This window comes from Eulemur rufifrons, chromosome 1, assembly GCF_041146395.1.
Source record: "Eulemur rufifrons isolate Redbay chromosome 1, OSU_ERuf_1, whole genome shotgun sequence".
Taxonomy (NCBI): domain Eukaryota; kingdom Metazoa; phylum Chordata; class Mammalia; order Primates; family Lemuridae; genus Eulemur; species Eulemur rufifrons.
Window position 1 is genome coordinate 74,640,812 of NC_090983.1, and position 23,074 is coordinate 74,663,885.

At 34.9% G+C, this 23,074-nt stretch overlaps 1 protein-coding gene across 1 annotated transcript in view; it reads left to right on the forward strand.

The window, feature by feature from the left end:
- Nucleotides 1–23,074, forward strand: part of ORC4 (origin recognition complex subunit 4) — a 72,547-nt gene that overhangs the window by 21,363 nt on the left and 28,110 nt on the right. The window contains exons 2-4 of the mRNA XM_069472936.1: nucleotides 19,659–19,732; nucleotides 22,264–22,340; nucleotides 22,981–23,071. Coding sequence (XP_069329037.1) covers nucleotides 19,676–19,732; nucleotides 22,264–22,340; nucleotides 22,981–23,071 — 225 coding nt within the window. The 5' untranslated portion in view covers nucleotides 19,659–19,675. The remainder of the gene's footprint in view (nucleotides 1–19,658; nucleotides 19,733–22,263; nucleotides 22,341–22,980; nucleotides 23,072–23,074) is intronic.

Genomic DNA, 23,074 nt, shown 5'->3' on the forward strand with positions numbered 1-23,074 from the left:
GTCACATGGAGATGATTTATATCACATGTCATCTTAAGTGGATACTCACAACACTGGAGCTCACCACAATAGCAGCAGGAGGTGGCTACGAAATCATGGTAGGATAGTATGTACTACAGTTAATTTTATGCAGTTATGATTTAATACTCCATCTTTGTTTACATTTCTCTCAACTATGAATGGTACTATGTACAGTCTGTGTTAGTATGCATAAGTTTTGATAAATTTTAACTTTTTATAATAGATTTGTATATTATGGTAGTAAATGATGAAATAGACTGGTATCCACATACATTTATGGCATACATAACTTTTAATTTCTTTGATATTGCTGGGCTATACAGTTACTCTGTTTTTTCATATCGTCACAAATGTCCAAAGAATTTTCCAACATATTTATTGAAAAATATCTCTGTATAAGTGGACCTATACAGTTCAAACTTGTGCTTTTCAGAGGTCAACTTTATGTGTCCACTTTTATCTATATATCAGAACTGAATAGAATAATGTAAGTCATTAGAAAAGTCAGAACTACATGGTCACTCATTATTTGAGCCAGTAGTATATAGAGCAGTAGTTCATAGACCTGGTGATATGGCAGTCATTCTAGGAACATTCTGTATTTTCCCAGATAAGACTGAGACCCAGAAATTGTATTTTAAAGTAGTTCCTCTCGGCTGATTATGATGACATTTAGGAAACTGATGTAAAGCAAAAACTAAATTGATTATTTGTGTATGTTTCTAATTATAATTTGATGCTATCTTTGTGTCCAAAATTTCATTAATACTTACTGATTTTCTTTGGCCTTTTAAAAATAAAAAAATTTAATAATTTCTGAATGTGTAATCTTCTTTTATGAAGGAGAATGCTTCGTTGCACATACTACATTAAAGGTACTTTGCTAGAATTATAAATAGCACAGTCCCATCATAGATGAATTGACTATAACCACACCACCATATGACTCTACTACATGGTCACTAGGAATGTTACAGTCTAATTAGGGAAGTAAGAAGAATGATTAGCATTCAGGAAAATCTTAAGGGTACTTGTTAATATTCTCTATGGATAAGTTTTTTGTTCTCTATTGATAACTTCTAAATTAAAATAAACTGTTTATTTGGGTAGCATAGCCAGGAAGTTTAGTGCCTTAGATCTGAGTATTTAAGAATATCTAGGCTGGGCATGGTGGCTCATTCCTTTGGAAGGCCAAGGTGGGAGGATCACTTCAGGCCAGGAGTTCAATACCAGGCTGGATAACATACCCCGACCCCATCTCTACAAAAAAATTTAAAAACTGGACGTGTTGGCAGGCATCTATGGTCTTAGATACTCAGGAGACTGAAGCGGGAGGATTGCTTGAGCCCGGGGGTTCAAGGTTGCAGTGAGTTATGATCATACTGCTGTACTTCAACCTGGGCAACAGAATGAGACCTTGTCTCAGGAGGAAAAAAAAAGTAGGAGAAAGACCATACTGAAAAACAGATTAAATCTTTTTTTTGGTATATGTGTGTGAATATTCAGTGAGTGTTGTGTTTTACTTGGCTGTTGTGTGAATGAATATATTGGCTTGGATAGTTTTATATGTGTGCATATTTATACATGAGTAAAATACCATTTGTTAGTTACCTGGTTAAGTGTTTACTTAATGTTTTCGAATTTAAGGTTTTTTTTTTTTAGAATAACTGCTGACATCCATATTTATTATCTGGACCTTTTTAGTCTGGTGGTAAATATATAGAGAAAATGTTATTATATAGCTCAGAGTCAACTTTAGTACTCACAGAAATACATACAATAAAAGCAGGTAATTTAGTTGGTTTTAAATATATATTAACTAAGACCAAAGCATTGAAACAGTAAAGAAAAGAGAAAAAAATGTTGTGGGGTTTTAAAAATTTTTTTGCTGCATTATTTCTCTTAACAGACAATATCTCTGCTGTTCCACATAGATTTTCAGTGCAGTCATCTCATTCTGGGTGGTTTTTGAAGCACCTAGCTTTCGGGAAAGAAAAGTAGTTCCCTTCTGTGGTTCTTAGCAGTAATTTTCTCTACTGTGTCCTCACTGCAGCTGTAAGATTCTCATGTGACATCTGCTGCTCAGGAGATCTATGTCCAGAGAAACTGGGAAGACTAGGGCAGACTTAAGTTGCTAAAGTTTTATAAAAATAATTCCACTGGCATTTACCAGGAACTCTACAGACATGCTCTGTGACATGAATCCTTTTCTTCTTCTTTTTTTTAATCCAACTCTACATATCAGAATAATAACTTGTGGAGCTGAAAAGGAGAAAAAAGGAGGAAGGATTTCTGTCTATAGAGGTTCAAGTGTCTTGCCTTGGGATTGATATTTTTTATGAACTTTCATCTGTATTGCTAATATCTTCCTGAATACTACTTGCTCTTTGCCATTGACCACCTACTTGGCTTAACTGACACAGTCTGTCCAATAGTGCTAGAGCAGCAGTCTCCAATCTTTTTGCCACCAGGGACTGGTTTCATGGAAGACAATTTTTCTGGGAAGTGTTGTGGGGTGGTTTTGGGATGATTCAAGCACATTACATTTATTGTGCAGTCAAACCTCTCTGCTAATAATCATCAGTATTTGCAGCTGCTCCCCAGCACTGGCATCAACGCCTCAGCTCTGCCTCTGATCATCGGACATTAGATTCTCATAAGGAGTGTGCTACCTAGATCCTTCATATGCACAATTTACAGTAGGGTTCTTGCTCCTGTGAGAATGTAATGCCCCTGCTGGTCTGACAGGAGGCAGAGCTTATGTGGTGATGGGAGCCAATGGGGAGCAGCTGTAAATACAGATGAATTTTCATTTGCCTGCTGGCTGCTCACCTGCTGTTTGGCCTGGTTCTTAACAGGCCACGGACTGGTACGGTGGTTGGGGACTGCAGTGCTAGAGCACTAAGCATTCATTCCTTATTAGTCCCATAATTGGCACTGTGAGACTGTAATCTTTAGGAAGCTCTATTATTTAGCTGGCTTTATCAGAGCAAATTTCTGTCCTCCTCTATTGAGTCAAGAATATCTTTCTTGGCCTTTTTATATTAAATCCCTTTCATGTTGTTTGATACCAGCATTAGACTGATACTAAGTTGATATAACTTTTTTAAACATTATTTTTTAGGTACTGATTTTTACTTTCGTTTAATTTTTTTAGTGTAGACATTTTAATTTCTTCCAAGAAATATTGATGAGTCAAAAACTATTACGAAAATATTTCTAATATACTGTTAAAACATACATATCAAAAAATCTGGAAAAAACTCTTTTTAGGAAATGTAGGTCCCCTTCTCTCCCTGGAGGTAACATATAAATATAAATTATCCAGGCAAATGATTCTTTTTATATTTTTCACTCTTTTGTTTAAACAGTTTATATGAATGTCCAAGTAACCAAAAGAATTCTTAAGTAGATCACAGAACTGTATAATTTTTGGACTATCCTTGGAAATTTCTGGATTATTGGATGATAGGACAAAAACCTTTTGTTACTTTTCAGTAATAGGAGAAAAGAAGCTCTTCCAGCATTTTGTTTCCCCTATGATCTGTGATCTCTTTTTCTGTCTAATAGGAAGCCTTTCTAGGGCATCAAAGCTTATTTGTTTATTTGTCATGATGAAAGTCCTTTGGCCTCTTGATGCCTTTCCTATTCGGATTCTCCTATTTCCCACTCCACTCCCACCATGATCCTCAGATACTTTTCACCTTTGGCTTAGCTTGGAGATGTTGTTTGTACCCATGTATTTCTATATCTTCTATTGCTTCTTATGAGTTTTATCAGGTTTGGTGTGGAATGTACAATAATCAGGTCAATTTTCTCAGCTCACAAAGTGTGGTTCCTGAACTGGCAGCAGGAGCATCATCTGTGAACTTACTAGAAATGCAAATTGTCAATCTCTACTCCAGACCTATTAAATCAGAAACTCAGGATAGGGCCCAGCAATCAGAATCACTTCCAGGTTTTAAATAGCTTATTGGCATTAACAGTTTTGGGTCTTTTTATTGCCAGTATTTAAAACTTTTATTATTTTAAATTGAGGAAACCCAGTGAATGCATACTATTGAAGTCTGCCCTGATAGTTCTGGGGTACCTTAGTTGAAGTTTCCTTTGGAAGCACTTAATCTTTTACTGCACTGTCAAAGAAATACAGTGAAAGAAACTGAATAAAACACAAGTCTCATTCTGTGTTTCAGTTTTGTTTGCTATCTCTAATTGTTCTTAACCTTGGTTCTTCTAATATAGTTATTTGTAAAAGGTACTGTGTACCATCATGCTTGGCATTTGATAGCATTGTACATCAGGTCAGCTATTTAATTTAATCCCCACAGTAACCCTAATCTCAAATTTTACAAAGGAGAACACAGAGCCTTAGGAAAGTTAATTTGCAAAGGTCACACTGCAGAACCAAGGACTCGTATTTAGGCCCAGATGGTGACAAAGCTCTTAAGGACACTGATACTACCAGCAAACTCAGTTTTCTGCTTTTGCTTCTCTCCACGGCTTTGTCTAAATTTGCATCTATCTTAAATTTGTTGTATAGGTGATCTTATTCTGGACAACTACTTACTTACAGTTCTGATTTAAATACTATTCTCACATAGTTCATTTATTTTATCCTTTGTGACCTCCTAAGAAAAATTTAAAATTTCTTGAAAACTTCTGGCATTTTTATCTTAACTTCCTTTACTTTTGATTGTTCTGGTTTAATTTCATGGATGAAAGCCTTTAAAGCCTGTTTTTTTATGTGCTCAGTAATAGATTTTAAATCTGTGTTGCCAAATTTTTCAGACAGGCCAAAAATGGAATCCAGTAAATGCAAGTGTGATATGAGTGGGGAGATTACTGCAAATTAGGGCAGTTTTAAGTCAAGATGTGGAGGATGATGGAGTATTTGTGTATATTAATAAAACAAGTGCAAATGTAGATTTTGACTAGTAATTTTAATCTGGATTTGAAATGATCCTCTTAGTCCTCTAAATCATAATTGAAGGCAGTATAAATAAAATGCATGCTAGCCTAAACTAGAAAGAATATATTACTAACATTTTTTAAAATGTGTTATTAGTGAGCTGTCAATCCAAGATTACAAATATATAGAAGTAATTAATATGCTTTTTCTAAAGATAATTAAATTGGCCTTCTTGGGAATCGCTACACTTGCAGCTTTTTTTTATAAGGTTTGAAACTTGTTTTAAAAATTATTTGTTAATTAAAAATTATTTGTTAAAAAATTATCATGTACTTTATTTTTTGTTACTCTTGTCACTTCTCTTTTAAAAGAAATAAATTTCTTAAATTAACTGTATTTTAACCATTTTGAAATTTCTTTGCTATGACAACCATGATTAATAATATACTACATATATTGTGCTTATAACATAACTCTATTTCTGTAACTTATTCTTTTTATACTGGGCAGTTTTTTGAGGATCATGGCACATAATTATTCAAAATTACTAAATTTGGCTAAGCAGTTAATTTAACCTAATCAGACTACTTTTTTAAAAAAGATTTTGACCTGTGTTTTTTTAATCTCAGCTTACCTGTGGACCACCTCTGCTAGCTAGCATTTACTCATTCAAAAAATAATCTTTTTTTTTTTTTTTTTTTTTTTTTTGGAGGCAGTCTCTCACTCTGTTGCCCAGGCTGGGGTACAGTGACCTCATCATAGCTTACTGCAACCTCAAACTGCTGGGCTCAGGTGATCCTCCTGCCTCAGCGTCCTGGTGTGCACCACCATTCCCAGATAATTTTTCTATTTTTTGTAGAGACAGGGTCTCAAACTCCTGGCCTCAAACAGTCCTCCCGCCTTGGCCTCTCAGAGTGCTAGGATTACAGGAATGAGCCACTGTGCCCAGCCCAGAAAATATTCTTTTTAAAAACCAATTGTGTGATAATATTTTACATGCTGATTTGGATACAATAATAGTATAATTCTGATCCCTTCCATTAAGGAGCCTGTGGCCCAGTGGAGAAATTTGACAAACACAGAGTTACATCACTGTGTGTTAGTTTCTGTGACAGAAAGAGATAGCATGTATCTTAAAAGCACGTGAGGGACACATAACCCTCAGACTTTTCCCAGAGTAGGAGTATACAGAGAGATGTCACAGAAAGTATCCCACCGAGAATAGTACCTCAGCTAATACCTGGGTTTAGAATGAACCAGAGTACATAGAATTCCTGATAGTTTAAGGCACAATATTAAGAGAAAGAGCTAGTGATTTCAACTGGGAACTAGTCATCCAGAAGCTTCCTTTTAAATTATGTTAGGGAATTTGGAATTTTGAATTTTGGATGTCAGGGACAGAATGAAAGGGTTTTACTTGAAAACAGTATCATTGAATGAAAACAAGACTTGGAGAGTAATAAAGAAGCTGGTTCCAGTCAAGAAATAATTATAATCTAAACCAGGGTAGAGACAACTAGTGACAGAAGTGGATTGGGTTAAAATTTTCTAGGCAGTAGAATAGATTGTTATTTGAAACTCTGAGAAGGAAAATTAGGATTATTAGCTGTAGCAATCATAATTTGAAAGCAAGATCTAATGGCAATTGACAATGCTGCAAATATAGAAGCTAAAGTATTATCAGGGTAAGACATTCCTTGGAATTACCCATTTTACTATTTACTGCATTCACTGCTCCTTGCAGTTGTGTAAATAAGTAATAGTGGGTTCCACCAAAATTTCTACAGGTAAATAATTATAGTCACCTAGTTTTGCATTTGATACCAACATGACTAATCACTTACTTAAGCAGACTTACAGTTTCTCTGAAACTTTTTTGGTCCTACTATTTTAGAACAATAAATACAATCAGAATAGAAAGCTCAGTAGGAAGTGGAAGGAGGCCTGGTTTCCACTGGTGTGATTTCAGGAGAAATGCAACCTATTTACTTTAGTAATAATCTATTTGCAAATTTAATAAAGATTTAGTTGTACTACTGCTAGACACTTTTTTTTGTAATTGAGCATTTGAAAAGATTATACAATTAGAATTTTTTTAAGCTTTTTATTTTGAAATTATTATAGATTCACAGAAGTTGCAAAAACAACATATAGAGCCCTGTGAATCCTTCACCCAGTTTCTCCTAAGAGTAACATCTTAAGTAACTGTAGTGCAATATCAAAGCCAGGAAATTCACCTTGGTCTTACACTGATAACTAGACTACGGACCTTATCAGTTTTCAGCAGTTTTTATTTGTACTCATTTGTGTGTATGTATGTAATTATCTGTGATTTGATCTCATGTATAGATTTAGTAACTGCCATCACAATCAAAACACACAAATGTTCTGTCACTACAAAGAAAATCTTCATGCGATGTCTTCATAGTCATACCTGCCTTTTTCAGTCCTGTGTCAGTTCCTGGCTTCCATGACTCTTCATTATCTGTAGTTTTGTCATTTCAGGAATGCTGTGTGCCCTTAAGATTCATCCAGGCTGTTGTTTGTATCATTAATTACTGATTTTTTTTTCATCAGTTATATATCGCTTTATTTGTGGATACTCTAGAGTTTCTTTAATCCCATTGTCTTTGAAGGACATGTGTGTTGTTTCCAGGGTTCTGGCTCTTAAAATTGTACTTGTAACGAACACACATGTTACAGCTTTTTGTGTCAACATAAGTTTTTATTTCTCAGCAGCCTAAGAGTGCAATTATTGTATTGATTAGTAAGTATATGTTTAGTTCTTAAACTGCCAGAAAGAAGCTTTTCGGAGTAGCCGTACTATTATACGTTGTCACCAGTGGTTGTATGAGAAAGCCATTTTCTCTGAATCCTCACCACAATTTTGAGTTATCTCTCTTTTTTTATTTTAGCTATCTTCATAGGTGTATAGTGATATCTCATTGTGGTTTTAACTTCCGTTTTCCTAATGGGCAGCGCTATTAAACATCTTTTTAATGTGCTTATTTGCCACCCATGTATCTTTTTGGTGAAATGTCTGTTTATGTCTTTTGCCCATTTTCTTATTGCATTCTTTTTTTATCGTTGGGTTTTGAAGGCTTTTTAGATATAAATCCTTTGTCAGATATGTGGTTTGCAAATATTTTCTTCCAATCTGAAGCTTGTCTCTTTTTAACTGTAATATTAGAATTGTCTTTTGAAATATTCTTTGTTATGGAGTGGAGATTTGACCATTACGTGAAGGAGCAAGATGTGTTGACATAACCTTTGGATTAAAATTTTATTTAGGTCAAAACTTAGGTTCTAAGTTAGACACCATATTGGTGTGTTGGTTGTTTTTTTTCATGATGATGGCTCCAAATGAAGAAAACTGAATGCTATTAATAGTTTACTGAATTATGTTTGATACAATGGGACAGATTAGATACCCTAGAATCTCAGATATTTTATTTAGCTTTTCTGAGCAATGGTTTCTTAATCTATCAAATGGGTAAAAATATCTTTTAATTCCAACAATACTGTAAATAGGTAATGTAACTCTAAAAAATAAGACATGTTGCAAAAGCCTTTTTAAATTTGGTTTCTTGCAATTTTAGATATAGTCTGGTAGTCAAAAGTAGTCAGATGTAGTCTGATAGTCAAAAGCATCTTAAATCAGGGTTGAGGATATCATTTTATGTTGTGACAAAGCTCCATCCAAAACACTCATAAGAAAAAACTTATGTGGAATAAAATAAAACTTTAAAAAATAATTAAGGTAAAGATTCTCAGGCAAGTTGCCTTCTATAGACATAAAATGCTTCTAGAAGGTGTCTTAGGCAGCTGAAAAGACCACTGTTCTTCCAAGAAAGAAGATTGTTAAGAGACATCAATTGAGTATACTCTTTTTTGGTTTCCAATTTTGGATTCGAGAGCCAGAAGCCTTTTGGTGATTTAGGCCATGGCTACCTGGCTTACACAGTAAGCGAGGGGACACAGATTTGCTTGCTGTCAAGACCTGGCTCTGCTAAAGACCTGTTAACATTTCCAGAGGAGAAGACAGCATTACCAGGGTTGGCTTTCTAATTGTCACTATATAAAATTAATAAACATGAGTATGAAATATAATATTGCCACAGTGGCTGATATTCCTTCAAGTTATTGAAATGTGTACTTCCCTTATTTAAACAGTTGGCTAAATAAATAATAGTTGGTTAAGAGTGTAACATGTCTGGGTTCAGATCCTGGCTCGGCCACTTATATACTTTTCAATGTATTTTTTAAATTGAATAAAAATTGTATATATTTATGGTATACAGCATGATTTGATATATGTATACATTGTGGAATGACTAAATCAAGCTAATCTATGTTACTTCACCTAGTTTTTTTTTTGTGGTTAGAACATTTAAAGTCTGCTCTCATGGATTTTCAAGTATATCATACATTGTTATTAACTATAATCATGTTGTACAATAGATATACTGAATTTATTTTTCCTGTCTAACTAAAATTTTATGTCCTTTGACCAACATCACCAACACCCACCCCCCACTCTTGCCCCTAGTAACCTCCATTCTACTCTGTGCTTCTGTGAGTTCAACGTTTTTAGATTCCACATACAGTAGTCCCCCATTGTTTCACTTTCTGTGGTTTCAGTTACCTGTGGTCACCTGTGATTCAGGAATATTAAGTGGAAAATTTCAGAAATAAACAATTCTTACATTTTAAATTACATGCCATTCTAAGTGGTGTGATGAAATCTAGCAGCATCCCTCTCTGTCTCACCTGGGACATGCATAATTTCTCTGTCCAGCATATCCATGCAATGTATGCTACCTGCCCCTTAGTCACTTGGTAGCTGTCTTGGTTATCAGATCAAAAGAAAAACACAGGATTCAGTCCTATATTGGCAGTGTCAGGCGTCTTCTGGGGGTTTGGTATTTGTCCTGTCTGTGCCTGCCTTATTTCACATAACATAATGTCCCCTCATGCATCCAAGTTGTTGAAAATGATAGGGTTTCCTTCTTGTTTATAGCTGGATAGTGTTCCGTTGTATATATATGCCACATTTTCTTTGTCCATTCATCCATCAGTAGACACTTAAGTTGATTCCACATCTTGGCTGTAGTGAATAAATAATGCTACAATGAACAGGGGAGTGAAGATATCTCTTCAACATACTGATTTCATTTCCTTTGGATATATACAGACACTCAAGAGTGGGAATGCTAGATCATATGGTAATTCTATTTTTAATTTTTCATGAACCTCTATACTGTTCTCCATAATGATTGTATGATGCTAATTTACATTCCCACCAGCAGTGTACAAGGGTTCCCTTTTTTCCAAAACCTTGCCCACACTTGTCATATTTTGTCTTTTTTGATAATAGCATCCTAAGGTGTAAGATAGTACTTCATTGTGGTTTTGGTTTGCACTTTCCTGATGATTAGTGATATTGATCATTTTCTCATATACTTGTTGGCCATTTGTATGTCTGCTTGTGAAAATATCATTTTAGGTTGTTTGACCATTTTTAAATTGGGTTATTTGTTTCTTTGCTGTTGTTGTTTGAGTTCCTTACACAGTCTTCTCTTGGTATCCCTTGGTAATTGGTTCTAGGACCCCGCTCTGTTACCAAAATCCCCAGATGCTCAAGTCCTTTATGTAAACTGGTATAGAATTTGCATGTAATTTACACATCCTCTCATATACTAGATTACTTATAATACTTAATACAGTGTAAATACTATATAAACAGCTGTTACATTGTGTTTTTTTATTTGTATTATCTTTTACTGTTGCACTCTTCCCCCACCCCCAAGAATATTCTCTATCCATGGTTCCTTGGATCTTCAGCTAAATGCTGAATGTATATTTTGGATATTGACCACTTATCAGATATATGATTTACAGATATTTTCTCCTATTTAGTTAACTCTCTTGATTATTTTTGGTTTGCACAAGTTTTTTAGTTTGTTGTAATCCCATTTGTCTGTTTTCATTACTGTTGCCGGTGCTTTGGGGTCATATCCAGAAATCTTTTCTAAGGCCAATGTCAAATAGTTTTTCCCCTGTGTTTTCTTTTTAGTAGTTTCACAGTTTCAGGTCTTATGTTTAAAGGTTTTAATCCATTTTTAGTTAGATTTTTATGTATCATGTGAGATAAGGGTCAAATTACATTCTTTTGCATGTGGATATCTACTTTTCCTCATTGAAGAGACTTTCCGCATTGTGTGTTCTTCTTGGCACCTTTGTTAAAGATCAGCTGACTGTAAATGTGTAGATTTATTTCTAGTCTCTATTATCTTTTGTTCTATATGTCTGTGTTTGTCCAGTACAATGCTATTTTGAATTACCATCACTTTGCACTAGATTTTGAAATTAACTAGTGTGATGCTTCCACTTATGTTCCTTTTTTTCATTTCTTAAATTTATTTATAATTATTTAAAAATTATGATGGGTACATAGTAGTTGTATACATTTACGGGATATATGTGATTTGTTATAGTGATCAAATCAGGGTAATTGGGGTACATATCACCTCAAGCATTTATCATTTCTTTCTGTTAGGAGGATTCCAATTCCACTTTTTAGTTGTTTTAAGATACACAATAAATTACTGTCAGCCATAGTCACCCAATTTTGCTACCAAATACTAGGTCTTCAGTGATCTTAACTGTAGTTTTGTACCCATTAACCATCTACACTTTATCCCCCACTCCCAACTACCTTTCCCAGCCTTTGGTAACTATCATTCTACTATCTACATCAATTAAGTTTTTATAACTTTTAGCACCCACATATGAGTAAGAACATGCAAAATTTGTCTTTCTGTGTCTGGCTTATTTCATTTAACATAATGTCCTCCAGTTCCATGCATGTTGTTGCAAATGATAGGGTTTCATTTTTTGTTTTTTTTTTTAATGACTAAAGTATACTCCATTGTGTATGTGTATCACATTTTATTTAACCATTCAGCTGTTAGTAGACACTTAGGTTGATTCCATATCTTTCTCATTATGAATACTACAGTAAACATGGCAGTGCAGATATCTCTTTGATATACTGATTTTCCCTTTTTTTTTTCTTTTGGATATATACCTAGTAGTGGGATTGTTTGATCATGTGGTAATTCTATTTTTAGTTTTTTGAGAAGCCTCCATACTGTTCTCTATCGTGTCTATAGCAGTTTATAGTTTATAGTATAGTTTATCAACAGTGTATGAGGATTATCCTTTATCCGTGTTCTTGCCAGCATTTGTTATTATTTGTCTTGGATAAGAGCCATTTAACTGGGGTGAGATGACATCTCATTGTAGTTTTGATTTGCTTTTCTCTGATAATTAGTGATGATCATTTTTTCATATACATGTTGGCTATTTGTATATCTTCTTTTGAGAAATGTCTATTCAGATCTTTTGCCCATTTTAATCAGATTTTAAGATTTTTTTAATGAGTTGTTTGACCCCCTTATATATTCTAGTTATTAATCTTATGTCAGATGAGAAGCCTGCAAATATTTTCTCCCATTCTTTGGGTTGTCACTTCACTTTGTTGCTTTGTCTCCTTTGTGGTGCAGAAGCTTTTTAGCTTGATGTGATCTTATTTGTCCATTTTTGCTTTGGTTGCCTATATTGTTGAGATATTACTCAAAAAATCCTATCTCAAACCAGTGTCCTGGAATATTTCCCCAATGTTTTCTTTTAGTAGGTTCATAGTTTCTGGCCTTAGACTTAAGTCTTTAATCCATTTTGATTAGATTTTTGTTTATGGTGAAAGAGAGGGGTCTAGTTTCTTTCTTAGGCATATGGATATCCTGTTGTCCCAGCACCATTTATTGTAGAGGCTGTCCTTTCCTTAATGTATGTTCTTGGCACCTTTATAGAAAATGAGTTTGCTGTAAATGTGTGGATTTATTTCTAGGTTCTCTATTCTGTTCCATTGATGTATTAATTATACATGTGTTTTTATGCCAGTACCATGCTGTTTTGGTTACTGTAGCTTTATATTGTAGTATAATTTGAAGTTGGGTAATGTGATTCCTTTAGCTTTGTTCTTCTCTTTGCTCAGGAGGGCTTAGGTTATTCTGGACTTTTTATGTTTCCATATAAATTTTAGGATTACTTTTTCTATTTCTATGAAGAACGTCATTGGTATTTTGATTGGAATTGCATTGACTCTGTAGATTGCTTCATGTAGCATGGACATTTTAACAATATTGACTCTTCCAATCCATGAACATGAAATATCTTTACATTTTTTGTATCTTTTTCCATTTCTTTCATCATTGTTTATAATTTTCTCTATAAAGATCTTTTCCTTTTTTGGTTAAGTTTTTTCTCAGTATTTTATTTTATTTATAGCTATGGTAAATCAGATTATTTACTTGGCTTCTTTTTCAGATCATTTGCTGTTGGCATATGGAAATGCTCCTGAGTTTTGCGTGTTTATTTTTTATCTTGCAACTTCACTGAATTTGTTTATTTGTTCTTATAGTTTTTTGGTATAATCTTTAGGTTTTTCTAAATATAAGTTGTTTTTTTTTTTTTTTTTTTTTTGCAAATTAAGATAACTTGACTTCTTCCTTTCCATTTTGGATGCCTTTTATTTCTTTTTCTTGTCTAATTGTAATTGTTCTTGCTAGGACTTTCAGTACTATGTTGAGTAACAGTCATGTAAGTGGGCATCCTTGTCTTCTTCCAGATCTTAAAGGAAACGCTTTCAGTTTTTCCCCATTCAGTGTAATAAGGCTATGGGTCTGTCATGTATGGCTTTTATCATGTTGAGGTATATTCCTTCTCTACACAGTTTTTGAGAGTTTTTATCATGAAAGCATGTTGGATTTTATTGAATGCTTTTTGGCATCAATTAAAATGATCATATGGTGTTTGTCCTTCATTCTGCTTATGTGATGTATCATGTTTATTGATTTGCATATGTCGAACCATCCTTGCACCCCTTGAGTGAATCTCGTTTAATTGTGATGAATGTTCTCTTTAATGTATTGTTGAATTTGGTTTGATGTTGTGCTTCTACTTTCATTTGTTTCAAAGAATTTTTAAATTTTATTTTAATGTCTTTATTGACCCAGTGGTTGTTCAGGAACATATTAATTTCTGTGTGTTTGTATAGTTTCCAGAGTTCCTCTTGTTAGGGATTTCTAGTTTCATTTCATTGTGGTCATAAAAGATACTTAATATTTTTTGAATTTTTTAAGACTTTTTTTTGTGGCCCAACATATACTCTATCCTTGAGAATGTTACATTTGCTAAGGAGAAGAATGTGTATTCTGCAGCTGTTGATGGAATGATCTATAAATGTCTGTTAGGTCCATTTGGTCTGTAGTGTAGATTAACTCCCATTTTTTTGTTGTTGATTTTCTGTTTGGATGATCTGTTCAATATTGAAAGTGGGCTGTTGAGGTCTCCATCTATTATTGTATTGGGGTCTGTCTTTCTCTTTAGGCCTAATAATATTTGCTTTATATATCTGAGTGCTTCAGTGTTGGGTGCATATATAATTGTTATAGCCGCTTGCTGAATTGGCCCCTTTATTAATATATAATGACCTTCTTTGTCTCTTTTTACAGGTTTTGTCTTGAAATCCATTTTATCTAATAAATGTGTAGCCACTCCTACCCTTTATTGATTTCCAGTTGCATGGAATATCTTTTTCTATCCCTTTATTTTCAGGTATTCTCTGACCTTCTTCTACCTGGCTATTGATATCTTTCTCTTGGTTTAGAAAATTTATTATTATTTCTTTGAATAGACTTTCTACCCTGATTCCTCTTTCTGCCTCGTCTTTAAGACCAGTAACTCTTTATTTGCCCCTTTGATACTGTCTTCTGGATCTTGTAATTGTGCTTTATTCTTTTTTCTTTTTCTCCTCTTTGTATTTTCAGATAGCCTGTCTTCAAGCCCCATAATTCTTTCTTCTGCTTGATCACTTCTGCTGTTAAGAGAACTCTGATACATTTTTCAGCTTGTCAATTGAATTTTTCAGCTCCAGATTTTCTGCTTGACTTTTTTATTATTTCAATCTCTTTGTTAAATTTCTCTGGTAGAATTCTGAATTCCTTCTCTGTGTTGTCTTGAAGTTCATTGAGCTTCCTCAAGACAGCTATTTTGAATTCTTTGTGAAAGTCACATATCTCCATCACTCCTGGATTGGTTAGTGGAGACTTACTTTGTTCATCGAGTGAGGTCACGTTTACCTGGATGTTCTTGATGCTTGTAGATGTTTGTTTGTCAGTGTCTTGCCATTGAAGTTTAGGCATTTATTCTAATCTTAGCACTCTGGGCTTATTTGACCTGTCCTTTGGAAGGCCTTCCAAGTATTCAAAACAAATTGAGTGTTGTGATAGAAGCCTATGGTTACTGCAGTCATAACAGTAATAGGAAGTGCCCCAAGACCAATAACGCTGTAACTTTTGCAGACTTCGAGAAGAACCACCTTAGTGGGCTTGCATAAGATCAGGGAGAATTCCCTGGGTTACCAGGCAAAGTTTCTTGCTGGTTTCTTGTTTTTCCAATCAGAAGGACTCTCTCTCAGTGCTGGTGTGCCTGGAATTGGTGGAAGGGTGACACAAGCACTCCCCTGGCCACCACAGCTGGCACTGCACTGGGTCACTGTTGAAGCCAGTACAGTACTAAGTCTCACCCAAGGCCCATGTTGACTGCTGCCTGGCTAACACTGATATTTATTCAAGGTCCCATGGCTTTTTAGTCAGCTGGTGGTGAATCCTGCTGGGCTCATTCCATCCTAACAGGGCAGCAGACTCCCTTCTTGTCCAAGGGGCTGGGGTGGGGGGGTGTCTAGAAATGCAGTCCAGAAGTCCTGGAATTGGGGGCTTCAGGAATCTGCTTGGTGCTTTATTTTACTGTGGCTGAGCTGGTACCCAAGTTGTAAGACAAAGTTCGTTGTACTTTTCCCTCTCCTTTCTCCAAGTGGAAGGAATCTGTACTGGAGCTATACTGCCTGGAGTTGGTGGGGAGGGGTGACAGGGGCACTCCAAGTCCACTGGGCTGCTTCAGGGCTTGCCCATGGACTGCAATTCTTTGGGCCTGACAGCCTTTGAATTTTATTCCAAACCTCAGGCCACTTTATTCAGTCAGTTGGGGAGTCAGTCAGAACTTGGATTCCTCCCTCTAGGGCTAAGAATCCCCCTCTGGCCAAGGCTTGGAGCCAGCAAAAATCTGCCTGTGCTGTGTTCTGCTGTGGTAGGACAGCACTGAGTTCCAATGCAAACTCCCACAGTCATTTTTCTCTCCCTCTCCCAAGCACATAGATGGCCCCCCACCTGCAGTGCTGCTAGAGGATAAGGGAGGAGTGGTGCATTGCAAGAGTATCCTACTCTCTTCAATGCCTCTCTCCTTGGTAGTATGTGAAAATCGGGTACTGTGATCTGATTTTTTTGTTGTTGTTGTTCTTATGAAGGTGCTTTCTTGCATGGATACTTCTTCAATTTGGTGTTCCTATAGGGGGGCAATCACTAAAGGGTTCTATTTGGTCATCTTGCTCCACTACCTCTCCAGCTTTATTCTTTTTTCTCATGATTGCCTTGGCTATCATTGCCTTTTATGGGTCTGTTTTTATCTTAGGATTTTCTTCTCTTTTATCTGTGAAAAAGTCATGAGAATTTTGATAGGAATTGCATTGAATCTGTAGATCATTGTGGATAGTTATGGACATTTTAACAATATTGATTATTCCAATCCATGAGCTTTCCATTTATTTCTGTCTTCAGTTTCTTTCATCAATGTTTGATCATTTTCAGGGTACTGATCTTTCACTTCTTCATTTAGATTTATTTCTAAATTTTTTATGATGTTGTAATTTGGCTTTTTAAAACATTTTTTTCAAGTAGTTATTAGTATAGAGAAATCTTACTGATTTTTTTATGTTGCTTATGTATCCTGCAACTATGCTGTATTCATTTGTTCTAACAGTATTTTGGTGGTGTCTTTATGGTTTTTCCTTAGGTAAGACCATGTCATCTGCAAACAAAGACAGTTTAACTTTCTCCTTTCTAATTTGGGTGCCTTTTATTTCTTATCTAATTCTTATGGCTAAAATTTTCAGTACTGTGTATTAAATGAAAGTGGCCAGAGTGTACATCCATGTCTTAGTCCTTTTCTTTCAACTTTTCACCTTTGAGTATGTTGATAGCTGTGGACTTGTCTTAAATGGCTTTTATTGTGTTGAAGTATATTCCTTCTGTACCTAATTTGTTGAGAGTTTTTATCATAAATACATATTTATTTTGTCCAAAGCTTTTTCTGTATCTGTTGAGATGATCATATGCTTTTTGTCCTTTATTCTGTGAATATGTTTTATCTCATTTATAGATTTGCAAACCATTCTTGCATCCCAAGGATAAATCCCATTTGATCATTGTGAACAATCTAATGTGCTGTTGAATTGGGTTTCCTATTATTTTGTTGAGGATTTTTGCATCTGTGTTCATCAAGGATATTGGCCCGCTACCAAAACTACTCACCACGAAGCCCAGGAGAAGTCATGCACACCAGGGTCTCAGAAGAGAAGCCTACCCTACCATCTTTGATCTTGACCGTGGACCCCAAAACTACCCTGTAACTTTGCTCCAACGCCTCTCACTGTGGTCTGATTCATTCTAAGGACCCAAAAGAAGATATCCCTGTCTGAGTCCTCAGGGCAGGTTTGCTGAACTTACACTGAACTCAGTACAACTTGACAGCAGGCTTGCCCACCCAGGGACCCACCAGGAGACATGCATGTCCACGACCCCAGAGACAGGCCTGGAAACTTTGGCCTTGACTGTAGTCCCTGAAGCAGCCTTGTGATTTAGTTCCAGCTCCCCTCAGCTGTGGACTGGGACAATATTGCCTACCCAGATCACTCCTATTGGAGTGATTCAGCAGGAACCCTCCCTACATCCTGGAGGAAGCTCTACCTGTCCGGGCACAACTGGGAACAGGCGTGCTATATTCATACCTTCATCCCAGTGCCAGCTATTCAGACAGAAGTCCTGGAGACAATCCAGTCCATCTAGGGACCAGACAGGATTCAAACTCTGTTACAGTCCCTGGTAACTAGCTCATATGGGGCTATAGGTGATCCCTCAGAAGGACAGGGCCATTTCCAGGTCTGGAGCCTAGACCACAGTCAGGAAGTCTATTACTTGGGTGATAATCTGCCCTCTCAAAATGACCTTCCTAGGTCTTGAGGTCCACCTGGGTTTCACAGACTCTTACCTTAATTCCAATGCTCCCACAGCGGTACTTTTGTCCACGGATGGCTGTGAAATTATTGTTCATATTTGGGGATACGAGCAGGTAGAGCTTCCTGTTTATCCTTGCTGCCATCACTCTCATATTATGGTAATGTTAATCATTGGTGATTTAACAAGGTCAGCTTGTCTCGAGTTATACAAGTTTTGGAGGTCAGAAATTCAAAAATGGCATTCTCTGAGCTAAGATCAGGGTGTCAGCAGGGCTGTGTTCCTTTTGGAGAATCGAGAAACCAGAATACATGTTTTTAAAAAGTGTATAACTTTGTTCTGTTCAGCTCTTGACTCCTCCACTTACGTATTGATTCGGTCAAATTGCTTAACCTTTCTATGTTTTCAGATCTTAAAGGAGGATTATAATAGTACTTATTCTGTAGGGTAATTTTGAGGACAAAATGAATTGATAAGTGCAAAGCATTTGTAACAATATAGGAAATCCGTGCTAAGAAAATTTGATCTTTTAGTCAAAGGCATTTGTTTATGAGTATATTACTGTTGAGGAAAATTTTACAAAAATTATTATTTTTTTGTTACTATTTTTTTCATTCCAATTATTTATTTCTAGCTTTATTTGGGACATTATGCTATAATGTTTGGAATGTAAAAATGTCCTCAGTTTGGGGACATTTTCAATTAAAAAGACAATTTTGTTTAGTACAATTTTATTATAGACGAAGAGAAGTACAAGCACTTATGAGTGTTTATAGAAGAGGCATTTAACCTAGTCTGTAATGATGATTTGGGTATGTTGAGTGGAGCAAGAAAGAGAAAGTTTTCTGTAAGAGATAATCCTGTGGGATGGATGGATGAGAGAAACATACTATATAAAGGAAGTTAATAAAAGAAAAAGGAAGGAAGGGAAGATGAATAGTAAGTAGATTTAAGGGAAAGGGAGTAGTTGTAGGAACCATATACAGACAGACCTCAGAAATATGGTGGGTGGTTCCAGACCACTGTGATAAAGTAAATATTGTAATAAAGTAACTCATGAACATTTTTGATTTCACAATGCATATAAAAGTTATATTTACACTGTACTATAGTCTATTAAGTGTATAATAGCATTATGTCTAAAAAAATCTATATACTTTAATTTAAAAGTACCATTTATTGCTTAAAAAATACTGACACAGAGACATGAGATGAACACATACTATTGGAAAAATGGTACCCATAGCCTTTTTGGGACACAGGATTGCTTCAATTTATAAGAAATGCAGTATCTGGAAAACTCAGTAAACCAGAATGCAATAAAAAGTGTGCCTGTTAAGTGTGGTATGAGAGAGTAAAATAAGCCTGAACTTAGACAGAGTGGAACTGTTGAGGATTTTTAAAGTTTGACAAATTTGAACTTTCTTACATTTAAAAACTTGTATTTATTTTGATTCTGGAATAGCAAATGCTTATATAATCTCTTTAAGCCAATAGCATTTATGATATTTATGCTAAATTTTTTTTTTTTTAAGGATTTGAAATTGTTGAAATGAGCAGTCGTAAATCAAAGAATAACAACTTAATTCATGCGGACTGCCTTTCACAGGTTAGTGTATATTTTCATTAATACATACTGTTAAGATGAAAAAGTGATCAGAGAAATAGTCATCTTCTTAATTTGAATTTTTCCCTTAGCACTTAGGAAGAATCACTCATTCTGTCCTGAATCAGTTTCATTCATTTTAAGTCTTTGGGTAGTCGGAATGCTAACTTTTACTCATCCTAAAGTTTTACTAAACTTCTACAATTTTATATGAGTAAATTTTTATTTCAACTTATTTAAATACTATCCTCAGAGTATAAGTTTAGCACTCTTTTTGCTAAATTTATTCCTGAGTATTTTGTTCCTTTTGATGCTGTTATAAATAGAATTGTTTTCTTATTTTCATTCTGGTTAGTTCATTGCTAGCGTATAGAAATGCAATTGATTTTTGTATATTTATCTGGTATCTTGCAGCCTTTCTTAATTCATTTATTAGTTCTAATAATTTTGCAGTTTATTCCTTAGGATTTTCTATATACAACATCATGTCATCTGCAAATAGAGAAAGTTTTACTTTTTCCTTTCCAATCTGGATGCCTTTTATTTTTCTTGCCGAATTTCCCTGGCTTGAACCTTGAGTAAATGTTGAATAGGGGTTGCAAGAACAGATATTCTTGCCTTGTTTTTCATCTTAGGGGAAAGAAACCGTTATGTATTATATTAGCTGTAGGTTTTTCATAGATGCCCTGTGTCAGGTTGAGGAAATTTCCTTATATAATTTTAGTTTTTTTGAATGTTTTTATAATGAACTTTTAATATTAAGTGCATACTTTATTCCCAGTGCTGTGCGTATACCTCTATGTCTCTCCCTTAGGAAGCTTATAGTCTAGTAGAGAATGGCCATGATAGTTCTATCCTGGTATTTCCATTTATCTGTAGTTCACATGAACTACATTTATTTTTTAATACAAAACTAAATATTATTGGTATTCTTTTATAAGACCTTACTTTTTTAAAGGAAAATGTTTAACTGTTTCCAAAAAAGTGTTTAACTGAGTTACAATTTACATACCTTTATATGTAATGTGCACAAATCTTCCATGTACACCTGAATTAATTTTTGTACATATATGCAACTATTTAACCTCCATGCCCAGTCACTTTGGGACTTGTGAACCTTCTTACTCTTCACTACAGCCTCATTTCCTTCATCTAATATACCTGGTTGTTGCCTCTCTAGTAGACTTTAGTTAGTTTTTTGTTTTGCTTGTTTGTTTTTAAGAAAAGGATTGAGGTTCGTCATTTAATTTCTAGTGATCTCATCCAGGTAGAGGAATACAAATTATGATTAGTTGAGTCTGTATATATGCTTATTTAAGTATTTTATAGGTATTAGCTATAAAATACCTATATTGTGTTACAGATAACAGGCCTACTATAAAGATGTTATTGTACTTAATTTATAGATAAATTAATATTTAGAAAAGATTTAACCTTTTTAAATTAATATAATTGGCTTTTCTGGGACCAATCTCCTTATTCTTTCCACTTCACCTATAATGGTAAGTATGGATTGTTTTATCTCTAGTGAATAATTGTTTTGAAAATTCAGATTTGTCTCTTTTGTACATGAAGGATTAGTCCTCTGCTGTCAGTCTGGGAGAAGCAAATTTTTTTGGAGAGTTTTTATTTCAGTCCACGGAGCCAAATTTGAGATGGCTCCCTGAGGTTTTTGTCCCTGAAACACCTCTGTATTAACTACAGATTCAAAAAAAGGAATGGCTTTAATGGTCCATCTTCTTAAAGACTGTGCTAGATTATCTGACATAATTTTTCACAACTAAGTCTAAGGCCCTCCATCCAAGGTGAACGCTCCTTAAAAGACTTTTAAAAATTCATTCTAATGATTCCTTATTTTATAGCTTAGATGAATGTGGATTTTGTCATCATATAATTGAGCATTTGCTTATGTGCCAAATTACTGTTTTTTTGCAGTTTGCTTCTTCAGTTTATTATTTCTTTCTAGTTTATTTGCAGTTATGTTTTAGGAATGTTTCATGCCTTTTTTAGTAGTACTGTGCTCTGAAACTCATAGGTCCTCAATAACTACATGAAATTTTAAACTGTTTACCTCAGAATCCTGAATTTTATGATATGTACAGATTGGTAGGACTTGAGCTTAGCCAGTTTAGATGTGTTGGTCTCTGGAGATTGAGCTTGTAGAACATGAACCTTACTAGATTAGATTGCATTATTAGATTTCCTCCTGTCTTTTCGTTGGCTGACATGTTATACAAAGTGAAGTATTCATTCATTTACGTGCATTAAAACAGCCTTCAAGTTGCTAATGTAGCTAAAGTAAGTAATTCTCCTCGTTGAAGCCTTTACAACTAAATTCTCATTCCTTCTATGGGACTTGAGATAGGTAAAAGACCATTAATTTATAACTCATGAAAATGGTGGCAGAACTCTTGAGGATAAGTATTTAGGGAGGATTGAATTGATTCCTTAATATCTAATTCTGACTACTATAAATGTTCTTTCTCTCATTTTTTAATACATCTGTAGTAATTTTATTGACTTAATTTCATCAGGTACAAAGAATTTTACGTGAAAGATTTTGTCATCAGAGTCCACATAATAACCTATATGGAGTACAAGTACAGTACAAGTAAGTCCAGCTGTCTCCTTGTCTGATATTGATATGAACCTATTCACAGATGCCCTCAGACTTTGCAAAAATTATGATATGCACATTTGATCTTAAATAAGGCTAACACTTATTATAGGAGTAAAAACACTGAAAGGCCAAATTTGGCTATTTTCTATGATATTTAGAAACACTGAATATCATGAAGTGGGAGTACACACAAATATTTCCATAATGAGAAAGCCCTTTAACTTTGAATCTTGCTTTGTTTCTGTTACCTGGTATTATGAAGAGAATTCTGACCTTGCCCTTAATACCCACCAGCTGACTGTGGTGTGAAAGTGCAGAATGTTAGTAAAAAAAGAGATCTGAATGCAAGGGTCCTAAGAGTTGCCACCCTTGTCCCCTATCTCCTACCATCACAAAAACCAATATTATATTCCAAACTTACTAGGTTTTCACTTGAGGTTTCCAAGGAATCAGCAAGCCGACTATTTCTTCTGTATTCTACTGTGTATGACCATTTAGAGCCTGAGTTAAGTGCACAGAGGGCAAAAAGAGAGAAATTTGTGTATATTTAAATTCAGCCTTAAAAAAAGTACTACCTAACAAATTATTCCAGCTTTATTTTTTAAATTTTGGCCTACTTGTATCATTTTAGACACTTAATTGAGCTGCTGAAAAGAACTGCTATCAATGGAGAAAGTAACTCTGTACTCATTATTGGACCCAGAGGATCAGGAAAAACAACGGTA